Below are 24,883 nucleotides of genomic sequence, written 5' to 3'. Positions count from 1 at the left end.
ATCTAGCAGCACATTTTATACCGCACTTCTTTAGTTTTCTGAAGACTTTTCGGAGGTTTTCTGAAGACTAAAATACGATCCAACTATTTTTGACCACAAATTCATATACAACACGCAAGTATGTATGAAGAACATGAGTTTCTCTTCTTCTAATAATAAATATTTTCGTTCACTTGACCGTAAATTAGTGCACTTAACGTAAACCGAGCACCCAAATCCAATAACTTCAGAAGGCTGTAACTCGAGAATAGTAGTTATTCAGACCCAGGTGCCGTGGACTTTTTTAATCTACACATTAAGAAGTATCATTGACCAAACTTTCATCAAATTTGACCGGGACCACTTTTCCATAAGGAGTGTTGCCTGGTCCTTTATTTTTTTTGCAACACTGTAAGTCAGAAAATGATGAAGCTACAGTAATACTTTGGATAGTTTATGGAAGAAGGAAATTTACAGTATTAATTTAATTAAAAAAAAATTACAAGAAATAATTATAAATATTGCAAAATTATTTTGCAAAAACATGTGAATTAAATAAATGGGGGGGGGGGCTAACTTTGTCCCTAATTGTCCTAGGACAGTTGTTTTTCTTTCTAAATGTGTATAAAAATTCAGTCTTTCTAAATATGAAAAAATAATTTTTCTAAAGGTAACGGTTAAAAAGTTATTCCAATTGTTTATAAGTAAGCAAAAAATCGACATGTTTTTTCAAAATAATTTTACACTGTTTAAAATTATTTTTTGTCATTTATTTTTAATAATGGTAATAGTATAAATGTTCTTCTTTTATAAACTGTCCGAAGTATGATTGTAGCCTCATAATTTTCTGACTTGTAGTGTTGCAAAAAAAATGAATTTGGGATAAACAAATTAAATAACTTTTAAACTATTTGACCACTTGCTTTGAAATTTAAAATATAATTTAAGTACAAGAAGTATCAGCATTCCGTGTAATAAGAAGGTTCTAAGTTAATTTTTACATAAGTTCTGAATATTTTTAAAAACTCAAAATTTATGATTTATTTTGCAATTTTCTAAGCAACCAATAAGGATGGACATATTCAGCGAACGCCATATTGAATTTTTTTTATACGATTTATGAGTTTCTTACACTCAAATTTGTTTAAAGTGCTTAACTTTGTGGTAATAGACGAAAAAAGGGAAAATTTAGCGTTTTTTTCATTTGTTTATAACTATGTATATCATCAAAATCGGCTGCAGGAAACATATAGGTTAATAATATAGATGTCCATACTACTCAAAAAATTTGGTTTCGGCCTGGAGGGGGATGTGTCATGAGAAAAATCTTATTTCTCTGGACTACTCGTAATATCGATAGTTTTTATTATAATAATATATGTTATGCGTATTTTAAAGATATGAAAATTGGAGCGGAGAAAGACCACAAAAATTAAAAGGTGATGGTCCAAAAATTATGGCTCTATTGTTTATATCTTTGTCGTAAATGCCGGTCAACTTTGACCGATTGTATCTCAGGAACCACTTACCATAATTAAACGTTTTTTCTTTTAAAAGAAGCGCCCTGCCAATTTTTTTCCAATACCGTTTTCACGATTTAATTTGTTTTAATATTTTCCGAGATATTCTTTTTGTTTATAAGCCAAAAAATTGTTTATAATTTTAAAATATTCCTGAGGCTGCTTAAATAGTCCAAGTTCAATTCTGTAAAGTACATTAGATAGGTAAAGTTTTTCTTTATACAAAAATCACAGTTATTCTTATGTATCATAGTTATTGTGGTTATTATAGCGACCGTAAATTTTTAATTAACAATTTAATTGTTGCTAATCTGTTCATTCAATTTCCATCGGCTTCTGGAATTATAATCTATACGAAAAGAGCTTTTAGATTACCAAGCTATTTAATTATTGATAAACAATTACTTAATGAATTATGAATTGAATTGAATTAAAATTTTAGTTGAAAATTTAAGATTTTGTTGGAAAACCCCGCATTTTCCGGGGAAAATTTTCGTCAAAGTAAATCGAGAAAAACACGTCTCTATGTAGAATTTAGTTACGGTGAATTTTTATTTGAGTGTTTTTGGTGTAAAGTTAAAATCTTTGGAGTTATAGAGCAAAAATTGAAAAAAACACGATTTTCGGGGGCCATTTTGTTTATAAAAAAATTAGCACACTATCTGCGGACTTGCTGGTAAATAACTTTTCCCAAAAATGGCCTATTCTCCGATAATCTACTAGACTATGAATATAATTTTTAAATACTAAAAGTATATTTAGTCCAGGCAGAGGTCCAGGTGAGATCTGCCGAAAAGGTCTATGAAGGCTTCCTTATAAAGTGTAATAGGTTTTTGCATGCATTTTCCGGCTGACACATCAGCCTTTTTCTATTAAAGAAAAAGTAAGATTATAAAATTATTGTCAACAAATAAAAGTCTATTGAACAAAACTAACTATTTTTAACGAGAAAAATTTAATAAAGTAACTAATAAAACGCATCGGTAGCAAAAATGTTTCTTCATTGTACAATGCAAAAAAGCACTCAAAATACGCCTTAACTTTAAATAAAATTAGATACCTGTATTTTTAAAAAGGTTGCCAAAATAAAAACATCCAACTGTCCATACTGCCACCCACTCATTCAGCAGTTGAGCAAAACTTATTTCGAGTATATTTCCAAGTGCAGCAGTGCCTTGGAAATACAGTGAATGCTACAGAATGGAAATGAGAGTTCACCCAAAATGACCTTGAGCCTATTCAAATACCAGGGTGTACTGCCTGACTCGTTATTAAAAAATATTAGTTACAAATATAAAAAAGATTTTACGAACATCGGTCGTTGTATCATGCATGGGATTAGATGTTCTGATTACTGTCTGCACTTCAACGGTCAGACATGTAAAATTATTCTGTAAATTCTGTCATTAAAATTATCTTTGGAATCTCCAGAAATTTTGGATAAAGCTTCAGATGAAGAAGGGGAAGGAGAAGGAACCATAAATATACAAATCGATGATGAAGATTTTCAATCAAAAAAAAAGTAAAAGAGTTTAATAAAATATTAGTTGGTTAAGCTAAAATAGAATAGACAGCAGATATATAGAACTTAATAAAAGAAACTATGAACCAAGCTACAGCTACATACTACCTAAATGAAAATATGAATACACGAACCATGTACCATTAAACAGGGGAGTCAAACAGGGAGACACTCTATCACCCAAACTGTTCTCCTTAGTTTTGGAAGACGTGTTTAAATATCTAAATTTGGTTTGGCCCAGTATATTGTGCTGGCTAAAGAAACAAAAATTATTACAAGGTATAAATTGACAATGAAAACTTGTTGACTAGACCCTAGATCTTATCTAAAATAATAATGTGAACAGCCGTAGCGCAGAGGCATGACAACTGGTCTCATCTCATAAGCCAGAGCGTCGAGACACACGACAATACATTTTCATTTCTAAAAATGATACGAGCCGTCTCACCGTGCCTCGGAGAGTACGTTAAGCCGTCGCCACCCTCCCCCCGTACATCTACTATACAACTGTACTGGTCTAGTGTGTACATTGACACTGGTTACTTGAAACAAGGTTAAAGATGTAAATGGCGCCGGAACCTGTCCGAAAGGATCTCTCCGGCAAAAATGCCGGATTAAATTAAAAATGATATTATTACCTAAAATAATTCACTACTAAGCTATCACCAAATATATCTTCTTTTTTAGTTGATCATATCGGACTTTGAAGGAAATGCATAAATATTATATTATACTAATAAGTCACTAAAGAGTTCTAAAAACTCCACAAGGAAAAAGTTTTCCTGTAGTTGGCTGTATAATACAAAAAACAGTAAAATCCTGTATAAAAGGTATATTTAAAAAACCCTCAAAAGGGCCACATCAAAATTTTGGAGAGGGCCTCAAAAGGGATCAAGATTTTGATGTGGCCCTTTTTTTTGAGAGTTTTTTTTTAATATACCTTTTATACAGGATTTTACTGTTTTTTTGTTTTTTTTTTGTTTTTTTTTAGTTCTAAAAACAACTGTTTTTTTATATAAAAACAGACTAAAAATCTAAACATTAAAGGAATAACGCAGAAAATACAAAATATCGCTGATATAACTTAATTAACCTATGACATGCCAATAGTGTCAAAATTTTATAAATGTCATTAGTGTCAAAATTTGGTAATAGTGGAGTAAACTTGCCTGAGGTTGGACCAATTACAAACAAGCTTTACGACGCGGTAAATTTGAATTACTCCTCTTGGTTTAAAAATAGACTTTAGTAGTTTATAAAATAAATGACTTCAAATTTATCAGAGTGTATTCTGTCCTAAACTGAAGTTATTTGCTGATAGTCAGAGAGATAGAAGCGGATTTTTGTGCGTGATAAGTAATATGGAAAAACTATATGGGGATATGTTGAACTAGTTGTGTACATTACTTTCCCCAACGGCCGGAAACCAGAGTGGGGGCCGAGGGTAGATATAAGGGGTAAAATTCGCGGTTTTTATTTTTTTTTGTGACGCTCTTGATAGAGATAGTGCACCAAAATTTGGGAATAAGTAGCTCATGACGTAACTAATTAAAATCTCCAGGGGCGGAGCGTTGCGTCGCCGACAAAGGGGAAGGGGTGAATATAAAAATTATAATTGGGTTTTTTTTGACGTTCTTGACATGACATAACTAAGTAAAATCCCCAGAGCCGGAAACCAGAGTGGGGGACGAGGGTAGTTATAAGGGGTCAAAGTCCCAATTTTTATTATTTTTTTTCTAACGCTCATAATCGAGATAGTGCACCATAATTTGGGAATAAGTAGGTCATGACGTAACTAATTAAAATCTCGAGGGGCGGAACGCTGCGTGGCCGACAAAGGGGTGGGGGCAGGGGTGAATATAAAAATTATAAGGGGTTATTTGTGACGCTCCTGATCTAGATAGTGCATCAAAATTTGGGAATAAGTAGACCATCACATTACTAAGTAAAATCCCCAGAGCCGGAAACCAGGGTGGGGGATGAGGGTAGTTATAAGGGATCAAAGTCGCGGTTTTTACTATTTTTTTTCTGACGCTCATGATCGAGATAGTGCAGCAAAATTAATTTGGGAATAACTAGTTCATGACGTAACTAAGTAAAATACCCAGGGACGGAACGCTGCTTTTGGGAACAAAGGGGTAAGGGCAGGTGTGTATATAAAAATTATAAGAGGTTTTTGTGACTTTCGTTATCGGGATAGTGCACCAACATTTATATGTATTGCATAAAGTATATATTTAAATAAATTTTTGTACATATTAAAAGGCTACATCAGCGCGTCATCAAGACGAAAAACGCGTTCCAAGATTGCAGCTTTTGTTTTGAATATTTTGTCGGGTTATTTGACACACATATAAGTAATATATTAAAGAATGGCGGTACACAGCCCAATTTGAAAAATATGTTAGTATGTGGAAATTACTCTAAGTATAATTAAATAAAAGAAGAACAAAAAATTACACTTTTTTCGAATAAACTTTTTATCCCATGCCTAGATTTTGTGTCACATTGGAACTACTAAAATCGTTTATCTATAACAAGAAATCGAACTTAACTGACAACATTTGGCAACATAGAGAAATAGTCACCGTTATCACAATGCCTATTATTACAATATTGTGCTTTCGTCTTTGATAGTGTCACCTACTTCCGACGCACTGTTGCCAAAGTTTCGCAAAACTTTCGCTCGAATTAATATTAATGACACACTGATGTAGCCTCTTAATACTTGTAGATGTAAATAAAATTATGAATTTTTTATATTATAAAATTTATAAGATTAAAATTAAAATTAAAACTATAAAATTCATTTTTTATATTATAAATTATGTATGTATATATAAATTTTTTTCTAATTTCATCATTGTTTCTATCAATTAATAATAAAAATTTCGAGAACAATAATTAAAATTATTTGCATACATCAATGTTACAAAATTTTTTTGAAAAATATAAGTAATTTTAATTTTTCTCTACATTTTTTATGAAAATATTGTGACACCGTTTTTAACAAAGCTAGCTGACCTTACCTATAGGCTATTGATTATGTAATACTGAAAGGAACTACAACGTTAACGGGGTTTTATTATTTCATATGGTCAATGGACATCTATGTATGAAAAAACCGCGGAGTGCTACCATTTAAAGGGGTGCGTTTTTGAGAAATGGGTGAATTAGTCCCTGGGCACAGGTTACATTAGGGTGAGTTCTATGCACTTTTGGTACAAACACGTCTAGATAAAAATTGCGCCTGGTTAAATTTCCTATCTAAATATAACGTTTTAAAGTCAAAGATACTTTTTTTTACAAAAATATATTCAAAAGAAAAAGCACAAAGAAATCCAAAAGAAAGAAATTTTGTTTTTTGTCCCATAACTTTTGTCCACGGGGATATAGGTATAGACATTGCTTCACAGAAAAAAAACTTACATATTTTGTCTTTAAAATAATGTTTGGGAGAGGTCATTAGGATTTACAGTTTTCGAAATATGATTTTTCAAAATTCGCCACTCACAGCAATTTTGGGCAATTTTCCTTGTTATTTCGCAAATATTGTTCTGTTACTTTTTTCTACGTAACTTTAGGCATATGCAATGGTACATTTAAGAGGAATAGAAATCAATTACCTTTGCAATGTTCTACTGTATACTGTTGTACGACTTCTTTTAAAGAGGTTATCTTTTTCAAGACTTTATACTTTTAACGAGTTTTTATATTTTTTACGATTATTTTTTAAATTTTCCATTATAACTGTTTTTTTTACATTTAGGTATATATTATATAATAAAAAAGAAAGCTTATTCTGTTTACTTTAAAATGGTGTATTATAAAAAATTCTAGGATTATTGTTGAATAAGAAATGTATGCTTTTTCAAAATGCAATAAGTAGGTACTTGTGACGAATTTTGATTTTAGGATTATTTCTTAAATTCCTTATTATAACTTTTTTATGTGATTATGTATTATGATTGAATCTTATTTTTTATAGGTAGTACTTTGGATCCACTTGACTCGGCAGGGCAAACTTCAAAATATGGGTTAATTCCAATATTTACTGTCAAAGCTCCTACACCACAAGCTTTGCTTGAAAAAAGGAAGATAGGAATTAGTTGTTCAATAGTCTGTAAAGGGTGCATGTGCATGGGTACTAATTGTGGGAACGCTAAGATAACTGAGGTGTCAGAGGAAGATATTGAAACTAATGCTAACGAAGAGATGGACTTTGATTTTGAAAATTTTTTAAATGTCAACGTTTAAATAATTTTAACAAAAGTGATGTTTTCTAAGACTATTGTTTATGTAATTTTTGTAAAAGAAATAATTTTAAATAATACAGGTAAAAAAATATCAAAGAATCACTCGGTTTCCATTACATATTTAAATATAGATGATACACCATTTTAAAGAACAGAAAGTAAGCCCTGTTTATTGAGCAATATATAGTATATTCATATACAAGAAAAAAAAGTTATAATGAGAAATTTCAAAAATATTCGTAAAAAATGTAAAAAATAATATTTTTTATATTAAGTATTATATAATATATAGTATATAATATATAATATATTATATTATATATATTATATATAATATAATATTATATAATATATAATATGTTATATAATAATATTACTTTATTTTTATATTATATTATAAAAAATCTTAAAAGTATAAAAGCTTGAAAAACCATAATCTCTTTAAAAAACGTCGTACAACGTTATACAGTAGACCATTTTAAAGATAATTGATTTCTATTCCTTTTACGTGTACCATTGCATATACCTAAAGTTACGTAGAAAAAAGTTACAGAACAATATTTGCAAAATAACAAGGAAAATTGCCCAAAATTGCTGAGTGGCGAAATTTTAAAAATCATATTTCGAAAACTATAAATCTCAATTACCTCTACTAAAAAACATTTTAAAGAAGAAACATGTAGGTTTTTTTTTCTGTAAAGCAATGTCTATACCTATATCCTCATGGACAAAAGTTATGGGACAAAAAACAAAATTTCTTTCTTTTGGGTTTCTTTGTGCTTTTTCTTTTGAATATGTATTTGTAAAAAAAAGTATCATTGACTTTAAAAAGTGATGTTTAGATAGGAAATTTAACCAGGTACAATTTTTATGTAGATATGTTTGTACCAAAAGTGCATAGAACTCACCCTAATGTAACCTGTGCCCAGGGACTAATTCACCCATTTCTCAAAAACGCACCACTTTAAATGGTAGCACTCCGCGGTTTTTCATATATAGATGTCCATTGACCATATGAAATAATAACACCCCGTTAACGTTGTAGTTCCTTTTAGCTATCTTATTTTGAATATAATCAATAGCCTACTAGCTGTTCGCCCTTTTGGATTTTGATTCTACAATGAATCAATTGTGCAAGTTACGGACATATTCTCGATGACGAGCATAACCCAAAAATTTTGCGTATTCACCCTTGTCCGCCCCTGGAGATTTTATTTAGTTTTTTAATGATCTACTTATTCCCAAATTTTGGTACACTATCTCGTTAATGAAGGTCACAAAAAACCCCTATATTTGTATATTCAACCCTACCCACCACCCCGTTATACCCAAGCAGTGTTCCGCCTCTGGAGATTTTAGTTAGTTATGTCATGATCTACTTATTGCCAAATTTTGGTGTACCATCTCGATCACGAACGTCACAAAAAAACCCTTATAATTTTTATATTCACCTCTGCCCCCGCTCATTTATCCCCCACACAGTGTTCCGCCCCTGGAGATTTTACTTAGTTATGCCATAATCTACTTATTCCCAAATTTTGGGGCACTATCTCGATTACGAACGTAACAAAAAACCCCTTATAATTTATATATTCACCCCTTCCCCCACCCCTTTGTCGGACACGCAGCGTTCGCCCTTAGAGGTTTTACTTAGTTACGTCATGAACTAGTTATTCCCAAATTTTGGTGCACTATCTCGATCATGAGCGTCAGAAAAAAAATAGTAAAAACCGCGACTTTGACTCCTTATAACTACCCTCGTCCCCCACTCTGGTTTCCGGCTCTGGGGATTTAACTTAGTTATGTCATGGTATACTTATTCCTAAATTTTGGTGCACTATCTCGATCAGGAACGTCACAAAAAACCCAATTATAATTTTTATATTCACCCCTTCCCTCACACCTCTGTCGGCCACGCAGGTTTCCGCCCCTGGAGATTTTAATTAGTTACGTCATGACCTACTTATTCCCAAATTTTGGTGCACTATCTCTATCAAAAGCGTCACAAAAAAAATAATAAAAACCGCGACTTTGACCCTCTATCTACCCTCGGCCCCCACTCTGGTTTCCAACCGTTGGGGAAAGTAATGTACACAACTAGTTCAACATATCCCCATATAGTTTTTCCATATTACTTATCACGCACAAAATCCGCTCCCAGCTCTTAGACTATGATGAAAATTTATTTGTGTTTTTATTTAAAAAAGAATACTTGAGTTTTCTATTTACCTAAAAATGTTTTTCTTTAGCAGGCTTAGAACTCGGAAAAATGTATTCAGACCATCACCAACACCAGCAACAGCACAGTCAGCAAGTTTCGATGAGTTCACCGAGATCATCAGATTCTCCAGACGTGAAACCGATGCAAGACAGATTAGAAGGCAGTTCGTCATCCAGTTCGACAACGACTTCTTCGGCAGGCGCTTCACCTGGAGGTCTTCCGGGATATTATCCTTCGAGTGCAATGCAGCAAAGTACCGCCGGATTACTGCCGATGGCGCAGTACCCTGGGCAATATCCTTCGCAGATACCCGGTAGTGAATTTAGGAAACCGCTTACAGTCATATTTTGACCAGATAGAATGTGAACGTGATTTTTAGTGATATTTGTAGGTGAGATTTTTTATTTTAAAGTAACCGTCGTAGCGATGTATCGCCATTCTTTAAGATATTTAATAGTTGGAGAACCTGAAACTGTAGAACTATTATTTGTAATAGTACGCTGGTTAGGGAACAATTTACAATCATTCATTCTTACATGTATAAAAATATATTATTTAAAGTTGTAAAAAATAAATATTACCCATTTTTTTCTTTTTCAAATTCTTCTTTTTCTAAAACAAAGAGAAGTCTTAGATCCGAAAATCTAAAACTTCTATAGTTGCAATCAAGTTTCTGCTGACAACCTGATTTCGTGCCTTCTAAAATTTGCAAGGCAAACGAACGATGAATAAAGCAGATTAGGGGGAATCTAAGATTGCATTCCACCACCAGCCAATTCATCTACGAAAAATTACAACTAAATTAGATGAATTGACTGGTGGTGGAATGCAATCTGAGATTCGTCCTAGTCTGCTTCATTCACCGTCCGTTTGCCCTGAAAATTTTAGAATGCTCGAATTCAGGTTGTTACCAGAAACTTGATTCATATATTCACACTATAACTATATTTTGCATATCACCTATGCCAAATAATGATTACTTGCTAGATGATCTCGTTTAATTACAAACTAGCGTCCGTCAGGCATTTTGAATCTGTCACTACAACATAAACATAAAAGCAATGTACATGTCACAGTTTAGTTACCCAGAAGTTTCTTCTTCTTCTTCTTCTTCTTCTTCTTCAGCCTGTTTGCATCCACTCCTGGACAAAGGCCTCCCCATGAGTTCTCCATTTTTCTCCCCATTTTTGCTTTGATGTCGTCTAGCCATCGTTTTTGTGGTTCCTCTACTACGACTGTGAACGACCCAGAAGTTTATTGTTTTGAAAATAGTTGGGGGGACGCACTTTAGACGGGCACTGTATGAAGACAATACATATTCATGAACACAAGGACGCTTTACACTTTACTTTGCTCAGGCTTCGTGATGATCTTCTCACTGGAGTATTATCATTATTTTTACCGTCAGCATTGTTAATATTTATATCTTCTTCAGGGTTGTTTTCTTTGTCTTCTAAATTAAAACTCAAATATTTCTCTTATGGCTCATCAAAGTACAGACTTTATATGTCGCCTTTTGGTAGAATTTGACATGCCTGTCTTAAGAATACTTTTATTAGGAGTAATTCCATCGCTCGCTTTTATACCTTGAGTAATGTTCATCATGGTCAATCCGGGAGAACCTTTCAGGAGTGAGACTGTCTTTTGTACCATTGTTAGTAAGTGTTAATTGTTTTTCTTAGAACCATAATTGCCCTTCCATCACTTTTCATTTCATTTCTAGCTGATTTAACGATTTATCTTATTGAAAACGACGAAGATGTAGTATGTCGTAGTATTATTAAGACTTTACTACAACTTTTTTTTCGATAGGATTTCCTCCCTATTAGTATTATTTTTTTATAATATTTTTCTAAACTTTCAAATATAATTATCTAAAGTAATAACTTGATTATACATTATATCCCAAATTCCGTGTCATACATATTATCGGCTTTTCTTTGAATACTGAAGATTTAAACTCAGATATTTAACCTCTAAACTGTTCAAACTTTTTAGTGATGACAAATTAGATTTACCAACACAACATTCATCATAGGTATCGTTAGTTTCTTCTGATAGGTTATTGTTCTCTTGATACATTTCCCATACCATTCCCATCCATTTCCCACTTTGCTTTAATTCTGGTAATCTGAGTATTTAACAATTTTTCAAATCTGTTTAGCCAATTCGTTCTTCAGTTTGGTTAGATTTTCAATATCTGCTCTTTTTTTATTTAATTTGATGGCTTTGGTAAAGACCAGTTAGCCAGTATCTGCTCTTAGAAGCCTTAGAACAAACTAACAAGATAGTAAGCAATTTGCATGAAGAATAGCGGAGATTGAAAATTTAATCAAAGTGAAGAACGAATTCTGTGAAAAACGTAGTTATAACATTTTCTGGTAAAACAATTTTATTGCGATGCTACATAACCTCAAAAACGGCCAAAAAGAGCTAAGTATTTTTGTACTTTTAGACTGGGATATCTCAGAAACCAGAGGCAATTTGGCAATTTGAACTTCCTGAAAAGTATATTCTGATCTCTAGGTCTATATATTGGTCAAATTTTGTTGTCCTATGTGATTAAAAGAAAAGTAGAATATGCCTGTCATATTTTGCAATGGAAAAAAATAGGACTATTTTTAACGATATCAAAAAATATACTCCATCTCTGAATGATGAGGAATTCTAATTCGAAATACATGATCAATTATTGGCTTGTAAATGTGCATAGCATATCAGCAATTTTTTCATTTAATCTTTTATATTCTTCTGATATTTCGAAATTTTTCTTTAACAATCTTTGAATTTTCAGTCTTTGAGTTGCATCAGCATTTTCTTGGGAGACTCTATCCAACTGTTCCGAAAATTCTGTCTTCACTTTGGTTAGATTTCAAAAAATAAAAAAATACCTTACCTCCACACCTTTCTTCATAGTAATGTGTATGATTCTATTTTATTTTTTTAACATTTTTTTAAGAATTTTATCAAACGTTTATAAAATACTTACATTTTTAACAGAAATTTTGAAAAAAAACAAACTCTTATTTTATATGCACTATAATAGCGAACAGTTCCAGGTTCTTCTATTGCTGGTAATTTTTGTACCTGCTTGAACAGTTTTAGGAAAAATACTGTAAGTTATAGTTTACTCTTTTCACTGATGACGACCATAGAACTAATTCGTTTCTTTTGGCAGTGCCAACAACATCATTTCAAATTTTAAACAAAAATGTAAAGATCAAATTCAAACTCACTTTTATTAGCTATGAGTTGAAGGAGAGAATGAGAAAAAAACATGCCAAAGTTGTGTATTCAAAGAACTATTGTTTAATAGATTATTCAAAAGTGCCGAAAGAAACGAATTAATCCTATAATCAACCAGTGCTACAAATAAGGTTTGTTATACCGTCTTATTTTTTTCTGTTATTTAATATAATCATTTTTAACTCACAGTTCACAACAACAGTGACTTAAAATCATCAATCATCATCAAACGACATCGCTTGATGTCGTTTGACGCAGTGGCGGCTCGTGGCTTTAGGGACAGGGTCGGCAAGGTTTTGTCTCATCAGATAGGTATGTCATCTAATTAAAAGCAGTGGCGGCTGGTGACTCAAAAATTTGGTAGTTCTGCAGTATTTTTTGGTTTTTTTTAATTCAATATCTTTTAATCGTTGTATTTTACAACGAGGCTTTTAGTTTGATATTTTACACCATATATTTATTCATTATATATCTATTAAAAAATAATAAAGAACTTACCGATTTTCTTCTTTTCAAATTGAAGATAAATCCAATTATATCAAAAATAGCAATGATACATTATGGCACACTAGTAATTGTTTTTAGTAGAATGTTTTGTTTTTAGTAGAATTTTATCGATAAATACGCGAAACTAAGGAATGCAAACGAAAAAACACTACAAACAAAATCGCCACAACAATAATTGCATTATAGGGTCTTACGAACTAACTACACATAGAGCCAAATATATTATTTTTTTTTATAAATAAGCTCGATTCGTCGATTTTTTTTAAAGCAAACTTGTCTATAACTTTTTCATTAAAGTTTGGTATTTCTTTTATAAGTGTTTTTTCTACTGACAACATGGTTAATGCTACAAGTCGGTCTTCAGTCATGGAATTTCTCAAGAATGTTTTAATCCGTTTTAAACTCGAAAAGCACCTTTCAGCTTCTGCCGTACTCATGGGCACTGTAATTAGAATTTGAAGCAGTTTTACAGTTTCTTGAAAAGGCTCTGTTAAATAACAGATAATTCAGTCTTCAAGCGCTCCCTATCTAAATTTGGATATGACGCGCAAGTCAGGCTTAAATTATCATCTGGGAAATTCGCACAATAATTATCAAATTGCTCAGGATAAAGCAATGAAGTTGCAAGTAGGTGATTTTTAAAAGCAAATCTATCATTTGCACAATTTATGATTATATCACAAACTTCGATAGATGCTCTCCGATGATCTACTGGACTGTTATCCTTCCGTAACCTTTTAGTTGGTAATGGTTCAACGCATAAACTAGAACCTTGGTCAATGGTATCATCTATTGAATTTCTAACTGAATTCATGTATCTTTCGAAATCTGTCACCTTTTTATTGATTTCCAAAGGATCCGTTTTAGTCTTTTGAAGGGCATTATACAAAACGTCTACTTGTGGCATTATGCGATGGAAAAATGTTAACCAAAAAACAAAATTTTGATCTACTAGTATTCTTCGAATGGAAGACGCTGAACTACAGACAGCTGCCTTATCAAACGATTCTTCTATTTCTTCCATACATTCGATAAAAGAAGATCGATGTTCAAACACAACATTAACAGTTCGAATATTGAAGTTCCAGCGAGTTGGAGCGCCATGAGGAATTTTCTTTTGGACGATTTTATCTAAAACTGCCACTCGTTGTGGCGAATTTTTAAAAAAGGTAGGGATTTCATTTAAATTTCCAAAAAAAAGTCTAACTTGAGAGTTTTCGGAACAAGCCTTAGACATTATTAAATTTAATTGATGCGCGTAACAGTGTACAAAATGAGCAAATGGATATTTTTCTTTGATTCTGGCTTGAACTCCTGCGTGCTGTCCACACATGACCGCTGCCCCATCATAACTCTGAGCAATTAGTTTATTATTTGAGTTTTCCAGGATAGGATCCAAAACACTGAAAATGTTTTTGCTTAAAGTATCTGCATTTAATTTTGAAGGTACCAAATATGTCCAAAATCGTTCTACCGGTGCTCCATTTCGACAATATCTAAATACTACAACCATTTGTGATTTTGCTGAAATGTCTGTAGTCTCGTCGGCCATGACAGCTAGATATGGAGATTCCCGAATTTCCTCCAAAATTTTATCCTGGCATAATTCCAACATGCAGTCCAAAAGCGCTACCAAGGTACGTGGCTAGGTACGTGCCTTGGTGCCGTTTGCAGATCACCGATCGGCAGATTGGTATCTGCCGGACTTGCCATTCAAATGAATACGGGGAATGTATAATTGGTTGCCTATCGGCTAATATTCCATAGCTTCTTATTACAAGCAAATCGTCAATCTGGGGACCGCTTGCCGAAGGGGCCTATCGCAATCGGGTGCATGGCTATAGGATCATTAATTTGAAAAGTCTTTTACGCCCAGCGCACAGGAATCACTTAACGTATCGGATCGATCGAATTTTTTTTTAAACAATGAATAAAATTTAGTTTGTATTATCTCATAGATATTTTTTTATTTCACAGAAACGAATATCATCAACTCTGATTAAATGTAATATTTAAAAATATCTATAATGTGTCCATAAATGTCAGCCGCCTCTGGTTTGACTACCATTTTGTTGGAGGACGTCCTCGGATTACGATAAGCATCGTGTCTAGGTCTCCTTTCTAGAATTGTCTTTGTCCATCATCCATCTTTGAATCTGGCAACATGTCCAGCCCTGTAACATTTCAGCGTTGTAATTATTTGAACTGCATCCGTAGCATTTTCTCTCCTAACTATTTTATTTAAAACTCTGTCTCCGAGGTATATATTGACCTTTCCATTGCACTCTGTGCCACTTGTATTTTTTATTGATTAATTTTCTAGTAAGGGCCAATTGTGCTGCTCCATACGGCAGAACTGGGAATGCACATTAATCAAAGACCCTCCTTTGCAATTACATGGGTCTAAAGACTTCCCTGTTTTTCGTAAGCCGCCCACACCAGTGCTGTTTAATTCTGTTGTTTGATTATCACTTCCTAATTTAATCTAGTAGACCAGATATTTATAGCTATACACTTGTTCAATTTGCGTGCCATTAGTTAAATATATAGCTAATAAACAAGCTATACTTTTACCAATCTGTTGAGCAGGCTGGATTCAGAAAACATTTTAGTATCATAGATCACTGGCACTTGCACACTGTAAGAACACGTAACAGAAAAATGTACCAAGTACCTATAACGGTACAATTCATACGGTGTTTCTGTATTTTTAAAAAGTACTAGAAACAACGAACAGGACAATGAAACGAAACACGATTTTAATATCAGTGAGGGAAAGATTAGAAACATTTAGATAAGACGCAGAACGAAGATCAGGAATATCGTGCGAATTAACAACAAACATTAAATGGCGCTGGGCCGGTCACACAGCCATATGGGATAATAAGAGGTGGACATGGAAACTCCTAAAATGGAGACCATGGGGGACGAGAAGAAGCATGAGAGAGAACCTCAAATGAGATAGAGAAAGATGGAAGCATTTGGAAGTAAAGTGATTGACAAAGAAGAACAAGAGTTCACAACAGAAACATCACTCTTTGAAAATAATTTGAAATATCTCAGTGGCGTACCATTTTTTCCTTTAAAAAATTGACATTTTTACCCGAATCCGAGCGAATTATAAACATAAAATTCTTAATTGTACCTCAAAAAATGGGCAATAACTACCTTTTAAAATTCGCAAAATGTTCTTTTGCATATTTATATCCATCGGTTCAGAGCAATAAATATATCGCCAGTTTGTAAGGAAAATTTCAACAGTCCTTATCTTGGAAAAGAAACATTTGCGTACATACGTCTATATAACAAACTCTAATTACTTTTTCATATAGAATTACCCCCTTAAGTTTTTCTCACTTAATTACTCATCATCATCATCATCAACCCGTACTCGTCCACTGCTGGACATAGGTCTCCCTCAGCTCTTTCCATATTTCTCTGCTTTGTGCGGCTTGCATCCAGTTGCTGACAATACGCTTTAGATCGTCAGCCCATCTGGTTGGTAGTCGTCCTCTGCTCCGTAGTGCTTCTTCTCGTGGCCTCCACTCGACAATACGTTTTGTCCATCGGTTGTCTGACAATCTGGCGACGTGTCCTGCGCAATTCCACTTGAGCGACGCGATTCTTTCGACGGCGTCCGTTGTTTTTGTTCTACGACGTATTTCTTCATTTGAGATTCGGTCCCTCAGGGAGACACCCAACATCTGGCGCTCCATAGCCCTCTAAGTTATGCGAATCTTGTTCACTACCTTTTTTGTGAGTGTTAATGTTTCCCCTCCATAGGTGAGTACAGGCAATACACACTGGTTAAAGATTTTCCTTTTCAGGCATATGGGTAAGTCCGATCTAAATACATAGCTCAGTTTACCAAACACTGCCCTGATCCTATGCGACGTGGGAGCTCGCACGTCTGGTTATCTCTTCCCAACCGAATTTCATGTCCCAAGTACTTATAAGATGCAGTCTGCTCAATATTCATTCCATCAACAACAATATTACGATTTTGCACCAGATTAGTCATTATTTGCGTCTTGTTGATGTTAATCTTTAGTCCGACCTCTAAGGAAGCATGACATAATACATAACTTGTTCAACATTATTATTGCATCATCCATACGATCGGCTATAAGGACTGCGAATCTCAAATGACTGAGCTTCTCTCCATTTATATTGATGCCATATTCGTTCAGATCTGCCTTCTTAAAAGTGTGTTCTAAAAGGGTTGTGAACAGCTTTGGTGAGATGGTGTCTCCTTGCCGTACTCCTCGCTGCATACATAATTTATTAGTTTGTTGATCAGAGAGTCTTACGCTAGCCGTTGCATTCCATTCCACAATACTGTATATCTGATCAACTTTTTTTCATTTTGCAATACCACTTTGTTCTGGCATTACTAATACTTGTTACATTTATACCAGAGCAGTCAAAGCATTTTCTTCTATAATTTGAACTAATAGCCTTATTTTTAGTACTGCAATATTTTAGATTTGCATATTCAAGTAAATATTTGTAAAAATGTAAATATCATGTACAGAAATAAATGTTTATGTGCTTTTAGATCTAATTAAGTTTTGTTTAAATTATAAGACAGATGAGAAAATTTTGATAGATTATATGAGTATTCACTTTTTTATATCCAGTTTGTATTTTAAGCATTGCATATTAACAAAAAATAACAGTGAAATTTGTGCACCCCATAAAAGGTTTATGACGATTTTGTTCCCTTAATCCCCCACCAATATTTGTTTACGTTCCAATTAAATTACTATTGTGATACCGTTAGTTAAACATAATGTTTTTAAAACTTTTTTACCTCTTAGTACTTTTTCGGTAAGTCAGTTTTTATCGAGATATTTTGTATATTTGTAAAATCTACTATAGGCTATAGGCTATATATTTTAAATTTAAATGGTCAAGTAAGATTATCGAGACCTGGTAGTATTATTATGAAAATAATATTCTATAGGTAATCTTACTTATCCATTTAAAAATATATGGTGAATTTTACAAATGTTCAAAATATTTTGATAAAAACTGTGATTAACTAATGGTAAAACAATAATAATTTAATTTGAATGTACACAAATATTTGAAGGGGTTTAGGAAAGAAAATCCAATAAAATTTTTATGGGTGCACAAATTTCACTATTAATTTTTTTTAAGATGTTCCTGCCATAAGAATTCCACATGTCCATTTTCAATAAAAAATCTCTAATAGTTTCAGATATATTAGGAAAAATCAATTTTCATTTTGTAACTTTAAAGGGCTTATGTGCACATTTGTACTAAGATAAGTTGTTCAATCGAACTATTTTTGATCCGTTAATATGTTTTTTATTACTCGTTTTTATTTAACGATCTGTACCGTTAGGAACAATTAGTTATGACTGTCTTAAGTTATGACATGTAGGCAAGAATCCCAATGAAAACTTTCCTTTCTAAATTACAAACTACATAGACAATATTACTAATAAAATAAGTTAACATGCTTTTCTGAAGCTATTTCTTTGTGGCATTTATGTAATTTACTAGTCTAATTGTGGCTTATTTCCCAATTAGAATAGTAAATTAAATTAACATGTATAATTTTCCAGAATCTACTTGATAGGTCAGTTGGTTTATAACGCTTCAGTCTGCGAACGTCACTCTCCGTGTTTAACAATTCACTCGCAAACCATCTAATCTAATCGAACTATTTTTGGTCCTAGAATACGTGATTTAATTTATGACCTGACTTTTTGTTCCACCTTGTATAATAACTATTATAGACAAAGTTTCGTACTTGTTAGAAAGAAATGTTTTACTGTAAATATGTAATTATATTTTGTAAACGATTATCGTTTCTTGTTGCATTTACAGTAAAACGTCAAATCAAATGACAAACTTTATCATTTTTTGGGAAGTAAAAGAAAGCATACGTGAGAGAGTAAAGCTCGATTTTCAGCATTGGAACCCAGACTAAAATAAACCGGCCACGCCTATGCCCACTTTTTAATTTTTTAATAAAACCCAATAATGTGACATAAGCTTTATTCTAATTAACAAAATTTCTTATTTAGAAGAACTGATTCAAAGGAAATATCTTCATCAAATAATTGATATTCAAAAAAAAATTTATAAAAATTTTCTTATTTCTGTATTAAACACAAACCATGTGTGTGTTTCGTTACTTTTTTGTTGTACAAATTTTATTTGACTATTTATAAATAATTGACGTATTGTTTTTGTTCCTATCTTGAGGTATTAGTCAAACTTATAAAGTATTTACAATATATATTGTTATTAATAACTCCCAGTATATTAGAACACTTATTGTAAAAGGTATGTTATGTAAAGATCGAAAAATAAACTTAGAATAGTTTGTTTCAATTATTGTTTTACTAAATTCCTTCCATTTCAAATAATTATAAGAAGAGTGCGGCATATTAATATAAATAGCTTTTACAACAAGAGCAAGATTTAACATTCAACAACAGAGCCTGGAATATTGGTAATAACTTCGCTATCTACAATAATTATTCTGACTTTGAGATAGTAGAAAATTTCACGTACGCCGTTGTTAAAATTCTAACACATAAAAACGAAAAAGAGGAAAATCCTAGCAAACAAGTATTGCAGTGACTGAAGGCGGATAATGAGCTATTACCTCCGATTTCGTTGAACCTCAATAGATTTGCCTGAAAATTGGTTACTGGTTAGAGGATATCTCAAAGAACAAAGGTGACATGGTGCCAACTTGAGCTTTTACCCTGGGGGTGGATGCGACCCCTTCTCGGGGGCGAAAATTATTTTATTGAAAATAACCCCATAATTCGATAGAGTGACAAATTCTAAGAAAAATTTGTTATATAAAGTTTTTAAAATAAATCAAAACTTTTTTGAAGATCAAAGATTTTAGTTTTTCTTGAGAAAAATGCATGTTTTTAACCGATTTTTCATCAATAACTCAAAAACTATAAGTTTTTCCAAAAAATTATTACCAAAATTGAAGCTAATAAAAAGCTAAATAAACCCTTTGCTAGAAAAACCTTTTAATGTTAACTAAAAGTGAGTTATAGGTAATTGAATATATATTTTTTTCGGCGAGTAAAAGCATCTAAGTATTCAAGCTGAAATAACGGGAAAATGATGCATTTTATAACATAAACTTATTAAATATTTGTCAAAGTACTTAAAAATATCTATCAAACGAGCCCCCGAACATGTAGATAGCATTAAAATTTATGCACCAAAATTTTTACAAAAGTTATTTTTTAAAAATGTTTTAAAAAAATGTTAGTTTCTTTTTAATAACTTCGTCTATTTTTATGATATCAGGTTTATCTAAAAACTGTTTGAAAGTTAATTGCAAGGGCTATTTAACCACGTTGAATTTAATCTTTTAGACCCCTTATTTTTTTTAAAAATAAAATGTTAAATGGCCCCGGTTGCATGGTTTTCACAGCAAAATTTAAGATTTAAACGTTTCTATCTCGGTTATTTTTTACCCTATGGAAATAGTAAAACAGGTAAAATATTTGACACAGAAAAAACTAAAATTTGGGTATATATCATTTGTACGTATATTGAGTATTTTTGGATTTATTATCAAAAGAATGTGAAAATTACAATAATTTTAAAAATTATGATTTTTTTAAATTATATATATTTTTTTTCAAAAATATGCATTATAAACTGGTTAAAATTATTGAAATCATTACTTATGCTAATATTAAGAATTTCTTGTAAGGATTACTATAAATTTTAATTTTTGTGGAAATGGCGTATGTTTTATTTTTCACTTTTTCCTAAAAAATTCGAAAGGGTTCTTTTATTTTCATCATAACTTGCTTAATTTTGACGCCATTAACTTGTTCTGAAGCTCATTTAATAGCTATTCTGAAGTACGTTGACAAATGATTAGTAGGTATACAGAGAGAGTCTGTAATTTGGAATAAATTCAATATCTCAAATACTAATTGTTTTTTTGAAAAATGCTCAGACCCGTCGATTAGTATTTCAAATTGTCCTTTTTGATTTTCTTAAATAGCAACACTGTCATTTTGATAGCTATTTTGATAGGGTGTGTAAAGTTATACACAGCTGCAAAATATCAAATTTTTATTCTCTACCATTTACAAGATAATAGAAAATAACAAGTTATATCTGTAATTTAGAATAAATTCAATAATTAAAATAATAATTGTTTTTTTGAAAAATGCTCAGACCCGTCGATTAGTATTTTAAACTGTCATTTTTGACATACAATAATAATGTATACAGGGTGTCCCAATTTAGAGATATGACGTCATCATTGATTTTCTTAAATGGCAATACTGTCATTTTGATAGTTATTTTGATATGTTGTGTAAAGTTATACACAACTGCAAAATTTCAAATTTTGTTCCCTATCATTTACAAGAAAATAAAAAAGAGCAAAGTTAGGAAAAACAAGTAATCAAATAATAATTGAATTTAATTATTCCAATTAAGCAAATACTCATAATGTTGGCCCTCAATTATTGTCAAATTGTCAATGGGCAACGTTATGAGCATTTGCTTATTTGAAATAATTAAATTCAATTATTATTTGATTACTTGTTTTTCATAACTTTGTTATTTTTTATTATATTGTAAATGATAGGGAACAAAAATTTGAAATTTTGCAGTTGTGTATAACTTTACACACCCTATCAAAATAACTATCAAAATGACAGTGTTGCCATTTAAGAAACTCAACGATGACGTCATATCTCTAAATTGGGACACCCTGTGTACATTATTATTGTACGCCAAAAATGACAATTTGAAATACTAATCGACGGGTCTGAGCATTTTTCAAAAAAACAATTAGTATTTTAATTATTGAATTTATTTCAAATTACAGACATAACTTTGTTATTTTCTATTATCTTGTAAATGGCAGAGAATAAAAATTTGATATTTTGCAGTTGTGTATAACTTTACACACCCTATCAAAATAGCTATCAAAATGACAGTGTTGCTATTTAAGAAAATCAACGATGACGTCATATCTCTAAATTGGGACACCCTGTATACATTATAATTGCATGTCAAAAAGGACAATTTGAAATACTAATCGACGGGTCTGAGCATTTTTCAAAAAAACAATTAGTATTTGAGATATTGAATTTATTCCAAATCCTCTCTCTGTATATTTTATACATTGCATCGTTTTCCCGTTATTTAAGCTTGAATACTTAGATTTGGGTACTCGTCGAAAAAAATACACATTAAATTGCCAATAACTCACTTTGTTTAAGTGAGGAATGCATTCAGTTTTTTATTATCATCAATTTCAGTAATAATAACTATGTATTTTGTAAAAGTATTTAGTTTATAGTTTTTGAGTTATACGTGAAAAACCGATTTAAAATATGCATTTATTTCTTTTACTAAAAAATAAAATCTTTGGTCTTTAATAACTCAAAAAGTGTTGATTTATATTAATAACTTGATATAACAAATTTTGCTTATAATTTGTCCCTCTATCGACTTATGGTATTATTTTTAATAAAATAATTTTCACCCCCGAGAAGGGGTGGCATCCACCCCCAGGGTAAAAGCGCAAGTTGGCACCATGTCACCTTTGCTCCTTGAGGTATCGTCTAATTACTCACCAATTTTCATGAAAATCGAGGTTCAACGAAATCAGAGGTGAAAACCTTCAATGACTCCACTAAAGAGCTACTTGCACATAGCAAACAACTAAGAGGCAGAAATTTGAGCCAGAAAACAAAAATGGCAATATTATATAAAACACTTATTTTACCAGTCCTGGCATTCGGATAATAAACAGGGAGCAGAATTAAATCTACTAGTAATATCTACTCACTGTTAAAGATAAAAGAAGGTCATCTCTACATCAACCGAACCCCTGTAGAAAGAGTGAGGGACTACAACTACCTCGGCATCATTACAAATGAAGAATGGACCACAACCAAGAGATAACAGCGCTCATAGGAAAAGGTAGATCCGTCTTCAACCGGATAGGGATCTTCTACAAAAGCCACAACCTCTCTTAGCATAAAAGTAAGAATGCTGCGATGCTGCGTCTTCTCTGTTTTTTGATGGTGTTGAATCGTGGACCTTGAACGAAGAAAATTGAGCGCATTTGAGATGTCGCTGTATCAGAGAATACCAGCTTTTTCACCAAGTCAATACTGTTCGAGTTATTTGCGAGAGAATATGTTTATTTTTCAACAAAATAACAAGTTTTTATACGGTTTTTCGAAAATAACTCACAAAGTAAGTATTTTTTCGAAAAAAAACATTGCTAGTAAAATTAAATATCATGTAAAAAAGTGCGTGAAAAAAATGGTGCACATATTAGGTCTCTAGACCTAGTAGAAGCAAAGTTATAGCTAATAAAAAATAGGTTCATATTCGTCAAATTTAAGTTAAGTTTCCCATAAAGTGGGGGACTTTTATTTTTTTTTAATTTAATTTTCCATTTCCAATAATCATTTTTTCCGAAAATAATTCCATAATTCTAAAATAGTCTCGAATAAAAGTTGCTTATTTTTACGTAAAGAATCCAAATCTGCAATAAAAATAGGGGGCTAGTATTTAAGATTTTAAAGTAATTTCCCACCCCACCTCCGTAGGGGGTCGTGTTTGAAGTAATTGGATAGATTTTTCAAAAATATTGAATAGGTACCTACCTACGTGTATTTTGCCGTTTGGGAGCGTTCAAGTATTACGTAACGCAATTTTTGAAGATTTTTGACCCCCCTCCCCCCATGTAACGCCCCGTAACGTTTTCTGTACCCCCCCCCTACCTAAACGTAACGTAACACCCAAGTAACCATTTGAACCTAAATGGAAAACTAGGTTGCGAAAAGTACCGGAAACTCGGTAAAAGAACTTTGTTATTATTTAATCTCATTTGAGGTAATAATAAAAACTTACAATCATCATCCAGCCTCGCATGTCCACTGCTGAACATAGGCCTTCTGCCCTCGTTTCCAACCACGTCTATCCTAAGCCGCTCTCATCCAGTTTTTATTTAGCTTTCTTACGTCGTCAATCCATCTTGTAGGCGGTCGACCAACGCTTCGCTTGTCTTCTCTTAACCTCAATTCCAGTAAGCTTTTTGTCCATCGCCCATCTGTAATTCTGGCTATGTGTCTTGCCCATCTCCACTTCAACCTGGCTATCCTTTCGATGACGTCAGTCACCTTTGTTCTTCTCCTGATTTCTCCGTTTTTGATTTTGTCTTGCAGAGTTATTCTTAACATTGACCGCTCCATTCTTCTCTGCGTTACTCTTAGTTTGGTAGCCGAGGCTTTAGTTAAGGTAAGTGTTTCTGATCCGTACGTCAAGACTGGGAGGACGTACAAATCAAATACCTTTCTCTTTAGGCATGTGGACTAAAGCTAGGATACGTCAACTTTTAAATTCAACTATGGACTATTTAAACATAAATTTGAATATACAGGGTGATTCACTCAAGTCTAGCATAGTCCATTATCTTTAAAAGTTTCTCTCAGTTTTCCAAATACTGCCACCCAAGAACGATTCTTCTATTCAGTTCATGTGTCTGGTTATCCCTGCTAATCGTAATTTCATGTCCCATGACATGAAATATATCAAAAACTTACAATAATAATCTTTTATTACTATTTTAACA

The 24,883-nt window shown here is 32.3% G+C and overlaps 1 protein-coding gene across 2 annotated transcripts in view; it reads left to right on the top strand.

The window, feature by feature from the left end:
• The window catches only part of LOC114338469 (transcription factor sox-2-like), a 318,719-nt gene extending 304,429 nt beyond the window's left edge, over positions 1 to 14,290 (top strand). Inside the window, exon 6 of one of the 2 annotated variants that reach the window (XM_050649367.1) lies at positions 9,530 to 14,290. In XM_050649367.1, coding sequence (XP_050505324.1) covers positions 9,530 to 9,849 — 320 coding nt within the window. In that variant the 3' untranslated portion in view covers positions 9,850 to 14,290. Of the gene's footprint in view, positions 1 to 9,526 lie in introns of both variants that reach the window. The other variant, XM_050649366.1, reaches the window with a different exon arrangement.
• Positions 14,291 to 24,883: the final 10,593 nt, after the last annotated feature.

This window comes from Diabrotica virgifera, chromosome 4 (assembly GCF_917563875.1).
Source record: "Diabrotica virgifera virgifera chromosome 4, PGI_DIABVI_V3a".
NCBI classification, from domain to species: domain Eukaryota; kingdom Metazoa; phylum Arthropoda; class Insecta; order Coleoptera; family Chrysomelidae; genus Diabrotica; species Diabrotica virgifera.
Note: the sequence above shows the minus strand (reverse complement) of the source record. Positions and strands in the feature narration are given on the sequence as shown.